Below are 13858 nucleotides of genomic sequence, written 5' to 3'. Positions count from 1 at the left end.
GGATGGCTGGAATGCAAACCTAATGGTTAAAGTCCCAGTAGCCATCCTAGACCTTCAAGTGACCTTGGCAATGGAAACCAAGCAAAGTGAAAATACAAAATAGGAATCAGAGACCACAGAGACATATCTCAGCCTTGGACTGACTTCCTTTTAGCTTGTATATGACAAAGAAATACTAGTCTTGGTGGCTAGCCTGGGAGGCTCAGTCAGTTGAGTGTCAGACTCTTGGTTTCTACTCAGGTCATGATCTCATGGCTTCATGGGTTTGAGCCCCACATCAGGCTCTGGGAGCAGGGAGCCTTCTTAGGATTCATTCTCTCTCTCTGTCTCTCTCTCTCTCTCTCTGCCCTCCCCCACTTGTGCTGTCTCTCTCAAAATAAATGAATAAACAAACAAAAAGAAATACTAGTCTTAACCACTGTTTTGAAGAGTTTTATGTGTCACTCATAAAGAAACCTAATTGTAACTGATCTAAAGCCCCAACCTGTGGAATCTTCTGTAAATCACATACCAGTGGAAACAGTGAAGACAGTATTATATTTATCCTTACTTCTCAAGATACTTGCATTGGTCATGGGGAAATTCAGGAATGTGGCTTTAGAAAGAGATGCTCAGCCTTGGTAAGGGTCTTTTTTTTAAATATAAATTCTAGTTAGTTAACATGCAATGCAATATTGGTTTCAGGAGTAGCATTCAGTCACTTATATACAACACCCAGTGTGATAGTTTTTAATTTCTTCCAGGTATAGGTGAGTCTTGGCAGGGAGGGGTCCCTGACTTTATACTTGGAGGCAGTCTTAGGGTTATCTGATATTGAGGAGTCCTTCAAAAGGCTGACAGGATTTGGCCTCACATAACTATTCAGGTGTGACCCAGAAAAATAGGGTACCATCCCATTCATAGAGGCCTGAGGGATCTCAAGGCTTTCACTTCTTGGTACTTAGCTTTCCTCCATCTCCAGGGATTCAGTACAAAGAAAGTGAATATTAGAGCCCACAGTAGGTCAATTTAGGAACAGTTCAGAATGGTACCAAGACATTTCTAAAACTTGACATGTCTTTGCTTTATCAAGCAAAGATTACTTTTTCAACAGTTCTGAATAAATGCATTTATTTTCAACTCAAGGTTAAACAAGTTTAGCAGTAAGCAAAAACACACCCACTGATACGAATACAGCAATCAGTGGGGCCAGAACTTGATATAACGCCCGTAATTGCTGATTCTAAGATTCACATTTTAACAACTCTGAAATTAGGTCCCATCTTTCAACGAAGGCATCTTATATTTGATGAAATACGTTAGATGATGCTCACTGAATGTCTACTATTGGCTTAATATTTCACTCACTGAATGTCTACTATGGGCTTGATATTACACACACATTTTCTTATCTGCCCGCGCAGTTATACCACAAAGCAATAATCATTGCCATTTTAAGATGAGAAAATGGAGGTCTGGCACTTCTAAGAAAGTGAGGAAATCACAGTAGCGTGCTGCAACATGGCAGGAACAGACGATTACATAGACCATGCGCCCCACGGTATCCCATTTTGGCTACTGCTTTGTTACATGTTTATAAATATAAACTTAAGCAAAAATTAACCAGAAGACTCAGGATGTAAATAATAATTGCAACAAGCAATGTAATCAATGACACCTACAAGCATTTATTGTTTATTATGAGCCAGCTACTGTGCTAGGACACATTTCATTGTCACTTGTGACTAGTATAAGTGTCATTTTAAAGGTGAAGTACTTGAAGCTTAGATTGGAGTTTTAGTAGTTATCCTGGGTCCGGTAGAAGTGGTGAAGTTGGGACTCAGACACCTGCTGTTTGACACTGAAGCCTGGCTCTTCACCATAGGACCAACAGGAAACTCAAGCGCTCAGGGAAACATGGGATGGGCCACAAGATAAGGAATGGGATGGGTGAGATGGAAAGAAGAAGAATGACAGGCCAAGATAAGTCAGATATGCTTCTGGGAGATTCTAGAAGTGTGGGGGGGGGGAGGGGAACAGGATGCTTGTGTAGAGTCATTGGAGGAAACCAGTGAGAAAGGACTTATGTCCCCAGTATGGCAGCAGCTTTCTAGAAGAGCACAGAAACAGAAACATATGGGAAATGGGAGAAGCAGGCAGGTTTCGTGGGTCACAAAGCAAAGGGCAATGCAGACTGGGAAGGCCAGCATTCAGGGAATGCTGTGGGAAAGTGGGGAAGGACAGCATGCCTCCCTCACCAACCCTGTGAGACTCCACATATATCCTCATTTACCACATGATAAAAAAGTCCAAAGAAATGAAATAATTGGCCAAACATCACAGAAGCATGACGTGTGCATCCAGGATTCCAGGATTCTGTCTGACTCTAAAAACCTAAACCAGTTTTTGGTGACAGAAATCGTAACAGTGGTTACCTCTGGTGGGAGGGGCCTGACTGGAAAGAGACATGAGGGAACTTTCTGGAGTGCTGGAAATGTTCTGTGTTCTGATGGTAGTTACACAGGTGTGTACATTTGACAAAGCTTGTTAAACTATATACCTAAAAGCTGTATCTGTGGTCATATGACCAGCTGAACCACCCAGGCACCTGAATTTAACACAATTTTATAAAGCTTTTGAGCTTCTCTCCCTAACTCATGCATTCTCCCAAAGGGGAAAAACTCCCTGATGGAGTGTGAAAAAATATTCCTCTTTCTATGTATAAAGCATACACTACACACACATACACAGAGTACATAAACAGGTATATAGGGTATCTGTGTTATCCAAATTTCATGGGAGGGATGATTAGGGGCAAAAATGTCTTAAAAAGGCTCCTTAAGGGAAAGATAATAACATACAGGTTAGGAAACACTCTGCCCTGGGTGCCTGGGTGGTTCAGTCTGTTAAGCGTCCGACTTCAGCTCAGGTCATGATCTCACGGTTCATGGGTTTGAGCCCCACGTCGGGCTCTGTGATGACAGCTCAGAGCCTGGAGCCTACTTCAGATTGTGTCTCCCTCTCTCTCTCTCTGCCCTTCCCCCACTCGCCCTCTCTTTCTCAAAAATGAATAAACATTAAAAAAAAAAAAAAGAAAGAAACACTCTGCCCTAACTCATTGCTACCCCTCCTTCCAAAATTCTCTTCACACTACAGTCTGGTCATGGCTTCCATTCTTTTCTTCCAAGGAACCATGTTGCTTTTCTAGATTTCTTGTATATGGAATAAGCCCTGCATGTATGTTTGTGTTTGTGTGTGTGTGTGTGTGTGTGTGTGTGCACGCACCTACACATGTGAACGAATTGCAACCCTGTAAACACACATGTACATACATGTGTACACAATGCCTATACACACACACACACACACACACACACTCACACACAGAGTACACAGACACACTCAGGCTCAGTTGATTTCTCTCCATTCTTTAGATCTCAGATCTCAGCTCAAGCATCTTTCCTGGGGTAAGTGTTCCCTGTCATTCCTCCTACTGTTGTACAAAAATCAGAAACTCCTGTCCTTTTCTTCGTTGTGCTCATCTGTTCATAGTTATATATTTAAGAGTGGAATTGTCTGATTAATGTCTCTCTCTTTCTCTACACTGAAGATCCCTTGAAGGCCTGAAATGGGGTCTGGTGCATGGTAGGTGGTCAGGAAATACTGACGGAACAAAGGTGTGGAGTTGCCCTGTCTTCTGGAGGGCGGTCAGAGCCTGACACGAAGATAGCTCCCTGCTCAGGAAGGGAGCTAAGAGGTCTGAGATGAGGCCCCTCTCGTCCAGGCAGGGCCCCCCACCCCCCCCAGGCAGAGTGGCCTTTTCTCTTCCCTCCCCAGTCACACCCAGTGGTAAACAAAGGGACACTGACCCTACTGCTTTCTGTCAACTAAGGGACGACATGGCCAGAGGTGCAGCACGGGACATAAGACGTCACCTTTTATTTCCACCCATGACTTTGCTGAACTCAACTGGAAAGGAACCACGTTTAATACAGTTAACAGATGTATTTTTCCATCTGTGTTGATCATCATCCCACAGGTTGCTGCTGCCATGCCCAAACTGTCTTGGCTAAATTAATTAGGAACTTCAGATGATTTGCCCAGCCTGGCCTCTCTCAGTTCAGTACATTCCATGGGATGTACAGGTTTCTTGCTATAAGGAAGAAAGTCCAAAAGCAGAACCGTTACTTTTTTCCTCCATGTAAGAAATAAGAATTTTTGAACGGGGTAAAAAGAGAACACAATGACCACTAATGTCTTGCTCTGACTCAGATAGTTCTGTTTCTATATAAACATGCAAAGAAACAAACAAAGAGAAAAGAGGCCCCATAAGTCCACATCCATCAATTCATCACAGCAGGAAACAAGAGAAGAAGCCAGGAGTCTTGAAATCCCTCCCAGAGTTGGCACCGGTTGCATGAAAACTGGAACACTGTTTCTCGCAGGATTTAATTATTCCCACCAGAAAAAAACAAACTCTCCAGAAAAGAGCAAGGATATCTTTTGTTCCTTATTTGTAAATATGGCTCAAATTCCTTCACAGTGTGAAGGCTGAATGGTTTGCTCTGACAAGTATTTGATTCAACTAACAAAAGTGAATATTCTGTACCTTTCACTTGGGTGACCCTGTAAGAGCTAGTGCTGACCCAAGTGAGAGGTTGGTGCCAAGGATAAAAATTATTTATTTGATCTTCAAGCCAACACAGGTGAACATGTGACCACCCAAACAATTCATTTTGAATTAAATACAAATTTTTCCCACAAGAGACATCAAAGGTCATACATCCATGAGCAGTTTAGAGGGGTTCAAGGTTTTATTGGGATATATCATCTATTGGGCTCTGCCTCATGGGTTTGTATTTTCTGAAATAATGCAATATGAAGCATCAGTAGGGCTTTGGGGCAGAGAAACCAGGTTTGTATCTAGTTCTGACGTTTGTAAACGGGGTGGCTTCCGGGAAGAGATTAACTGGGTCTCAGTTTCCTCATTTGCCATGTCAGAAGAACACAACCCATCCCCCTTCAAAAGTGAGAAGAACAACAAAAGAGGGAATGCACGTGAAATGTGTGAGGACACAATGCAGGTGTTCAATGGGTGAATTCCTCAGCCTTTCTATGAGAGCACCGATTCACTGGATCATTCAACAAATTTGTTTCCAGCATGGCCTAAATTGTCAGGAATTGTGCTAAGTACTGGGAATATAGTATTTAAAACAGACAAGGTCTGTTACATTGACAGAGCCACTACAGACAGATAGCTAATAAACATTTAAGTACTATGTTCAGATTCTGATAAATATTATGTCTTGAAAACATAAGACAGGGTAATATGATAAAGACTAACTGGGAGAAGATACAGAGAATATCACAGGGTATTTAAGGAAGGCTCCTCTGAAAAACTGACATTTAATCTGAGACTCGAATGACAACGGTGGGACCAGTCATCCAGCCTTAGGCAGGAAAACTTGGTATTTGGGAGGGACAGAGGCAAGGCCAATGGAGCTTTCAGCAAAACAGGGTAGGAGATAATGTTATTCACAGTAGGGTCCAGATCATGGACACTGTAGTCCATGGGAAGGCATCTGGAACTTATTCTCATTGTAATGGGAAGCCATTAGAGGATTTTAAGTGCCAGAGTTGCTTAATTCGATTTATTTGAGGGCAGACATAGATACAATTATGATGTATTTGTGAAATGTAAAAATTCTTCCCTGACTATAGTGGAGGACAGCTACTAGAGGATCATGTAAAGTAAAGTTCTGATAGATCATGTGGTCCAGAAATGGGTTTCAACTTGACAGGATTAACAAAAAAAGGGGTGGTGTCATTCAAGGTTGTGACGTGAAGCCACGTTTAAGTGAGAGTCATTAGCCTGCTTCAGATTCTGTGTCTCCCTCTCTCTCTGCCCCTCCCCTACTCGAGCTCTCTCTTTCTCTCTCTCTCTCTCTCTCTCAAAAATAAATACACATTAGAAAAAAAAACTAAGTGACAGTCATTAGACTGTAGCCTGTGGTCCTACAAAAGAAACTATTTCTTTTCAAAGTAGAAGAAAAGAGGTAAGAAATAGAATTACTCCTCCTGGAGCAGTCCATTCCTCCAGGATTTTAGTGTTCAGATGCTGATATTAAATAGCCTCATGCACAGAAAGGGCCTAGCATGGCGCAAGGTCAGGCACACAGAAGACAATAAACTCTGGTTCCTTCTCTTCTTTCCTCCTTCCCCCTTTGCCTTGAAATGAACCACAGTCTACTGCTATGGAATGCCTAATGGATGAGTGAAGAGTTGCCAAAGAGAGAGTACAGCAAACAACCTCCCCTAATCGAAAAAGCATTGGATGACTGAACTTTGAGGGCTGCTGTATTTCGTGCTCCTTTCTAGGGTTGTAATGTGCGATGAAAGGTCCCCTGAGCTGGGGGTTTACAGATTTCATCTTCTAAGCAAAAGAACCATCTAAAGAAAAACAGCTCCAGATCCAAAGATGTCATGACAGGTGAGGATTCTGATGACACCACAGCTGTTGTTTTGTAGGCACGGAAGCGAGGAGTGTGGTTATGAGACAACGCAGCAACCTGATTAGAAAAGATGTGACTCATTGTTCTCTTTTTATAGGGGTCTGGATTCAGACAAAAGTAGAAATAAAGTCATAGTTTGGGGTCTCTTGTAACATCCCTGTTTGTTTAAGTCTCCAAGAATAAACATGTTCCCACTGCAGGGAGAGCAGGTAATCAGAAGGGAAGGCGAGGAACGTACTGGAGTAAAGACAAACGTTTTTTTGTTGTTTTTTGTTTGTCTGTTTTAGAGAGAGAGGGCACAAGTGAGCGAGGGACAGACAGAAAGAGAGAGAAGTGGGGCTCACTAGGGGCTCAAGCTCATCCAAAGCAGGGCTGGAGCTCACCCGATGTGGGACTCGAACTCATGAAGTGTGAAATCATGACCCGAGCCGAATTCAGATGCTTAACGACTGAACCACCCAGGCGCCCAAGACAAACTTTTCAAACAAGCTTGAGATCATATAAAAGTCTAATAACTGACCAAAACATCTAAAACTCAATTCCATTTACAACTGAGGTCAGAGTGGAACCCTCCCTGTTCTACATATTTTTAGATCCCCTGCCCTGCATCTCAGCAGTCCCACCCCGCAGCCTAGCCGCCTGATCCAGCCCCACCTGCCTCAGTCAGCAGTGCAGAGGGACAGGGTGAAGACACGTGGGGCCAGGGGGCTAGGTGGCCCAGGCACAAAGATCCTAGATTACTCTACTCCAGTCTAGAAAAGGGTGTGAAGGTAGACCTTATCACACCCCCAGAGGACACATGGTCTCTGAAATTCTTCCAGAAGTAAATTTTAATACAAGTGAGGGTCTCCTCTCATTATGGATTAAGGATTCTATTTAAACGGGGCAAGGAGCTCTCCTTTGGGACTGGGAAAGTCTAGAAATGTTCATAGGGGAAAATGGTCCTGAGTCTCTTCGGTCTGGGGGTCTGTCCTGTCCACAGGCTGGTGGCCCACATCTTAAAACTTTCCACTCCCCGGGGCGCCTGGGTGGCGCAGTCGGTTAAGCGTCCGACTTCAGCCAGGTCACGATCTCGCGGTCTGTGAGTTCGAGCCCCGCGTCAGGCTCTGGGCTGATGGCTCGGAGCCTGGAGCCTGTTTCCGATTCTGTGTCTCCCTCTCTCTCTGCCCCTCCCCCGTTCATACTCTGTCTCTCTCTGTCCCAAAAATAAATTAAAAACGTTGAAAAAAAAAATTAAAAAAAAAAAAACAAAAAAAACAAAACAAAACCTTTCCACTCCCCATAAAAAGGTGAAATAAGAGAGATACACGGTACACATGAGAAACTTAGCCACAAAATGATCTCTGTTTTGGCAAGTAAAGTAGTGACATTCCGCAGCCACAGTCACAAAGGCTCAGGCACAAGGCTTTGTCCACATCAGAAAGCAGGAGAAAACCAGGACGGTGACCTGAGGGGTGAGCCTGGCATTCCGCAGAGAGAACGGCATTGAAGACAAAGTGAGGCACTGGACACTTTGCTGGGGTGGCTCCTGCCAGTCACAGGCGCTACAAGAAGGATTCTGGCCAGAATTTTGGATCATTTCTCCCAGCCCGACCAAGCAGGTCAATCATTGCCCAGGTCAGCGGGCAAGCCCCTCCCGTGGGGTGGTTTCCCTGCTCCCACCCTCCCAGAATGCTGCACGGCCACACACACACACACACACCACCCTGCAGTTCTCCTGGACAGGTGCAAAGGGCAATAGCAATGTGACAGGTCCGTGGAAAGAAGCTTCTAGGACTGGATTATACAAATGGAATTTTACATAAGTGGAGTTATTCCATGGCAAATCGATATGGTAAACTAGGAAACAATTTAGTGTTTTCTAGGAAAAAATAATGTACTAAGTAATTTAAATGAATATATTACACAGTTAAATTATAGGGAAGAGTGTGGTATTCTCTGTCACTTTCATTCAACCAGCAGTACAGTTCAAAAATCTATCTCTATACATTCAACCCAATACAAGACTTTGGCCAATAGGAGCTTCTCGGAACAGTCTTGATGCAGTAATCTTAACAATCCTAAGATTCCATTTGAGTGTTTCTATTAAGTGATTAAATGTTATGGTAGACAATTTAAACACATTTTTCTTTTTTTGCTTGCTGGCCTTACCAGAATTTTCAACATGCTAATGTGCTTTGTGAATTTTCAAAGAGGGGGTAAAGTTTTTAACAGTAGTTAAAAACTGTTTTGATCACAGAAAACGCAGGTCAGGGTGTTTTGCTGGACCAGAGAACTGTAAAATACAACTTTAGGAAAGGCTGCTCTAAGAAATTCTGTACTTCTCGGGGCACCTGGGTGGCTCAGTCGGTTGAGCGGCCAACTTCGGCTCAGGTCATGATCTCGCGGTCCGTGAGTTCGAGCCCCGCGTCGGGCTCTGTGCTGACAGCTCAGAGCCTGGAGCTTGTTTCAGATTCTGTGTCTCCCTCTCTCTGACCCTCCCCCGTTCATGCTCTGTCTCTCCCTGTCTCAAAAATAAATAAAACGATAAAAAAAAAAAAAAAGAAATTCTGTACTTCTCTAAAACATGGAGACCACTGTACCCCTTGAGAAACTAAGAATATAAACCTTGTGAAATTGAAAAAATTATACCAGGTTACCCACCTATCAGAGTATATACATTAAGGAGTTAATTGACCGACTGACTGACAATACCTACAGGTTATTCATATTGATCAATAAAGATGGACTAAAATCAGGTACATGCCAAACAAAACAAGGTCTTCAGCTGCAGTATAAATCCACTGCTTTCCCGAAAGCAAACATGCTTTAAGTCAGAGACCCATGAGAGTGAGTGCATATGCTCAGCAGTAAAGCAGAGTCTGCCAAAAATAATTTATACTAGGTGCTTTACTATGGAAATAAAGCATAAAACTCTTCCCCTGGCCAAGAGTTCCATTAGAAAATGATAAATTCAGCCTCGGCACAGATACAAATGCCCGCCCTTTATGCTCCCGGCCAATTTTCCTGCTCTGAGTATCTTTGGTGCTGTGCCCACTGCAGACCAATGAGGTAGGAAGGAAGGGCCTGCCACACAGACACACAGGGCCAACAAGGCTTCTGCAGCTGGTCCAGAGCACAGGACCTGGTGAGCCTCTGGCTCGCTGCATGAATGACATGTTCAAATCAGGGAGCAGAGTGAACCCCTCATCACACAGCACTGATTACCCAGACTGGCTGTAATCTGTGCTCTGTGCACCCTTGAGCTGGTCTCTGCCGCCCCCCTTTCTCTGCCACTGGGTAATCCGGTGCCAGAGGGTAAGTGCTAGAAATCAGAGCTGTGCAGAGCCAAGTCATGCCTATTGCTTTACTGGTTTACTGCTCCAGGAAAAGGACTGATGGGAGAGGTGGAGGGTGTAGAAGACATGAGCAGAGGAATGATCTGTTGCTTTCTAGCCTTGTGCGTCCTCCCAAGGGCCCAGATAATTAAGACATTAAGCGTACTCTGTGAACTGTTTTACAGATGACACAACAAAACTGGGGTAGGTAAAGGTCTTTTGAAGCAGAAAACCAATGCTCTCAACATCCTCTCATAGCATATCATATTTTTGTATAAATAAAAACGACGTGACAGATGGTGACTACACTTATGCTGGTGAGCACTGAGTAATCTATAGGATTGTCAAATCACTACGTGTACACTTATTGTGTACATTTATATGTTAATTACGTTTCAATTAAAAAAGCTTAAGAAACCAATGCATAGATATAAATACATATATATTTATACATGTACGTATGTATACGTATGTATAAGTAGTCTGGAAGAATATAAATCAAAGTGTCAACAGAGGTACACATGTCAATTATACTCAGTAAAGCTGCTTAATGTTAATAGTGGTTATCTCTTACTTACAAAAGATTATAAGCAATTATAATTTTTTTTCTGCTGGTCTGTATTTTCTAAATCTTAACTCTATATGCATTATTTTAGCACCAAAAAATATCTAAAAGTTATTTTCAAAAATCTCTCACAATTCATTCAACTTTTCTGATGTTTGTGTCTTGCTTTGTGCATTATAAAGTGTTTCCACATATTTAATCCACAAAACAGCAGAAGGAAATACGATTATTGTTTCAGAGAGGAGGAAACAGGCTCTGAGATAGTTCCAGAACTCGTGCAAAGTCAAAGAGCTAGAAATTAGCAGAACCAAAATGGGAATCCAGATCTCCTCTTCCAAATTCTATCACCTCTGCCTTCTTTTTCTCACTATTTGCCATCTCATATGGTCTAAGCATGTTCCACTGGCTGTATAAATCCTCCAGGAATACACTTTGTATATAATCGAAGCAGTAGAGTTATTACATAAGACTTCAGCAAAAAGCAACTATTTTATGTTCAAACTCAGTATTGGTTAAGGGGAGAGATGTGAAAAACCAAGGAAGGGTTGGAGACCAATGATGTACCATCAGAGCAATAGGAAACCTTTTCCTCCTAGTTACTACATGACATACTCTTGGCTTCATTTCAACCCTCTCCAGAAAGGGAAAAGGAAAATGGTCCAAAATGAGACCAAAACAGTCAGGGAGATCAACAGAGCAAGAAAACGAGGCTAGAGGTACTTAGACATTGCTGGATTGTTGGTACCTTCATTCCCGCCGCTGCCGCAGGGCCGCTGGGGTCCACGGCCTGAATGTGGCATGGCTTACTTCCTCGCACCACAAAGCCCCAACCAACGGCGTCACCAACAATCTGGAGAGGAAAACCACAATTAGCAATCTAGAAGACAGTCCCTGGCAATTTGCCTGTCCTTCCAAGAGAAAGAAAACCAGCCCCGGGTTAAGTATATGCACTGGCATATCTCTTCTCCTCAACTCCATCTGTAGCTTGTCAGGAGAACAGAACACTTTGTTTCTATCGCAAACACAGGCATATCTATGCAGAAAAGGTGGTCAGGGGACACCTGTTAGGCAGAAAGAAGCTTCCTCTGCGAGGGCACTACTCAGAAAATAACTGGCAGATTGCCTCCTTCTTAGGCTGCTATGCAATTTAATATCAGGCTCAAATGGAAAATTTAGAAGACTATGAAAATATGGTTAAAATTTCTCTCCAGACCCAATTTCTGTTCCAAGTTTATTCTTTTCCCCAGGGTCCAAAAGATACTTTCTTAATGTTCTTGCTACATCCTTCCAGTCCAAAGAAACAATTTATATTACTTAACAATGGGAAATAGGAAAAGTTTGGGCTTTCTTGAAATACAACCTCTACCAAGAAAAGAAAGTGAGTAAAGTACATAAAGTCCACAATTTACAAGTAGGTACTAGTCCAAAAGCTGTTTGAAACTGGAGGGTGCCTTTCCCTAGAGAATCATTAGAATTGGCAGTTACATTCCCTGTGCAGCTCTCAGACGTGTCTTTAATATACACCCCAACTGAAATACAGATGACACACGTTCACAATCACTAGCAATGCTGGCATTTAAATTTAAGACCCTCCCCCCCCCCAAATACTTAAAACTATAATCAACTGTTTCTCAATTGCTGGAGACTGAGGGCAAGGCAGGGAAGAAATTGCAATTTTTAAAAAATGTTTATTTATTTTGAGAGAGAGACAGACATGGGGAGAGCACGAGTGGGGGAGGGACAGAGAGAGAAGGAGACAGAGAATCCCAAGCAGGCTCCCGATGAGGGGCTCGATCTCACGAACTGTGAGATCATGACCTGAGCCGAAATCAAGAGTTGGCTGTTTAACCAACTGAGCCACCCAGGCACCCCAGCAAATGCAATTTTTGTAAACAATCTCAAAAAGATGTTTAGGCCTTTCACCGGCTTGAGGGTTTACTGCTATTAGTTCATTATACCTAATTTCACTTCCAAAGGTATTAGTTTATCTTTTTCCCTGATACAGACATATTTCTGGTGCTTTCTTCATACTCGCTGGCTATGACTGGGCCCATCCTATCTAAACTCCTCAGTGTCCACGATGAATGTTTGCAGCCCGAATGGGTGTGGGAAGGTTTTTTTTTTTTTTGTTTTGGTCCCAGGGGAAATAAAACAAAAGTTAGAAAGCTGAAGGAAAAGGAGAAGTGTTTTAAAGAGGATGTTGATGTGGTTTCGGGGAGAGACTGAGAGAAAGAGGCTGAGGAAGGAGAGAGGGCAAGATGCTGTCAAGCAGAGCACGCCGATTCCATTTGAAGGAAGCCACTGGGGCAGGTAGTTGTAGAAAGAAGGCTGGAGAACCTCCGAGAAGCAGCAGGTGGCCAAGAGGAGCTCACAGGTACACAGTGCTCCAAAATCCTGTGCTTGTATATATAACTCAAGACATGCTTAGCATCGTCAGAAGCAACATTCCTTATGGCAGAACAAACTGTCTCATGGTTTTCTTTTTTCCCCTAAAGACTCCTCTAATATCTTAAATGATTGTTACGATTAACTGCAACACAGAAGGGATTATTGGCATGATTTGCACCACCATTTGCCTTAAAGTCTGTAATTATATTAGACTAAGTAATGGAAATTTTTTCTTTAGGCCTCATCAAAAGGAGTTTAAAATGCTGTATGAATCATAACTCATGTCAGGTCCTAATGCATTTTAGTGCCTAAGGGTCAAGAAAATCCATTGTTATAATTATGCCCCAAAACAAAAGGAAAATTAGAAGGTTTTCAATTCTGTCCCTCAGCTACACATTCAGACACTGACATGCTGACATGGCACGAGCAGGAGAAAAAACCCAGATGATGAGCCTACCGTGAATGTCTTCCTTGCATATGGAGCCCCGGGAGTCAGGAGTTCCTCTGAAGTTACGGGTCTCTTCAACACTGTAAGACAGACACAAGGTCAAGGTGCAAGCCCTTCTGGTCCCTTGATCATTCATTCAGCAGATATTTACTGATTGCCTCACCTATGACCATCACTGAGCACATGTGGCAAAGATCCCTGCCTCACAGTGTATACTCTGGCCGAATACAGACAAAATATTAGCAAACGTGAAAAACCCTAAGCCTAACTTACAGAACCACAGAAAGAAGAAACAGCACAGGGTGAAGGGAAGCCAGGTGCCAACGGTGGGGATAAGGAGTGGGATACTATTTTTCTATAAAGAAAAGTTTTCAGGGCCCTGAGTGGCTCAGTTGGTTGAGCGACCGACTTCGACTCAGGACATGATCTCATGGCTCATGAGTTCGAACCTCGCATAGTGCTCTCAGTACAGAGCCCACTTTGGATCCTCTGTCCCCCTTCCTCTGCCCCTCCCCCACTTGCAAATGCTCTTTCTCTCTCAAAAATAAATAAATTTAAAAAAAAAGAAAAGAAAAAAGAAAAGGTTTTCTAGTTCTCACATTTCTTTCTTTGGAATCCTGATACATATTCAACAGGTCAAAGTTAAGAG

General features: G+C 42.9%; 1 protein-coding gene across 1 annotated transcript in view; it reads right to left on the bottom strand.

Moving 5' to 3' along the window:
- The window catches only part of DEPTOR (DEP domain containing MTOR interacting protein), a 135234-nt gene that overhangs the window by 23048 nt on the left and 98328 nt on the right, over nucleotides 1-13858 (bottom strand). Inside the window, exons 7-8 of the mRNA XM_058698922.1 lie at nucleotides 13219-13289; nucleotides 11119-11223 (exon numbers count right to left, since the gene is read on the bottom strand). Of these exons, the coding sequence (XP_058554905.1) occupies nucleotides 11119-11223; nucleotides 13219-13289 (176 nt within the window). The remainder of the gene's footprint in view (nucleotides 1-11118; nucleotides 11224-13218; nucleotides 13290-13858) is intronic.

The sequence above is a fragment of the Neofelis nebulosa genome, chromosome 14, assembly GCF_028018385.1.
Source record: "Neofelis nebulosa isolate mNeoNeb1 chromosome 14, mNeoNeb1.pri, whole genome shotgun sequence".
Classification (NCBI taxonomy): Eukaryota; Metazoa; Chordata; class Mammalia; order Carnivora; family Felidae; genus Neofelis; species Neofelis nebulosa.
This window is presented reverse-complemented; position numbering and strand designations above follow the sequence as displayed.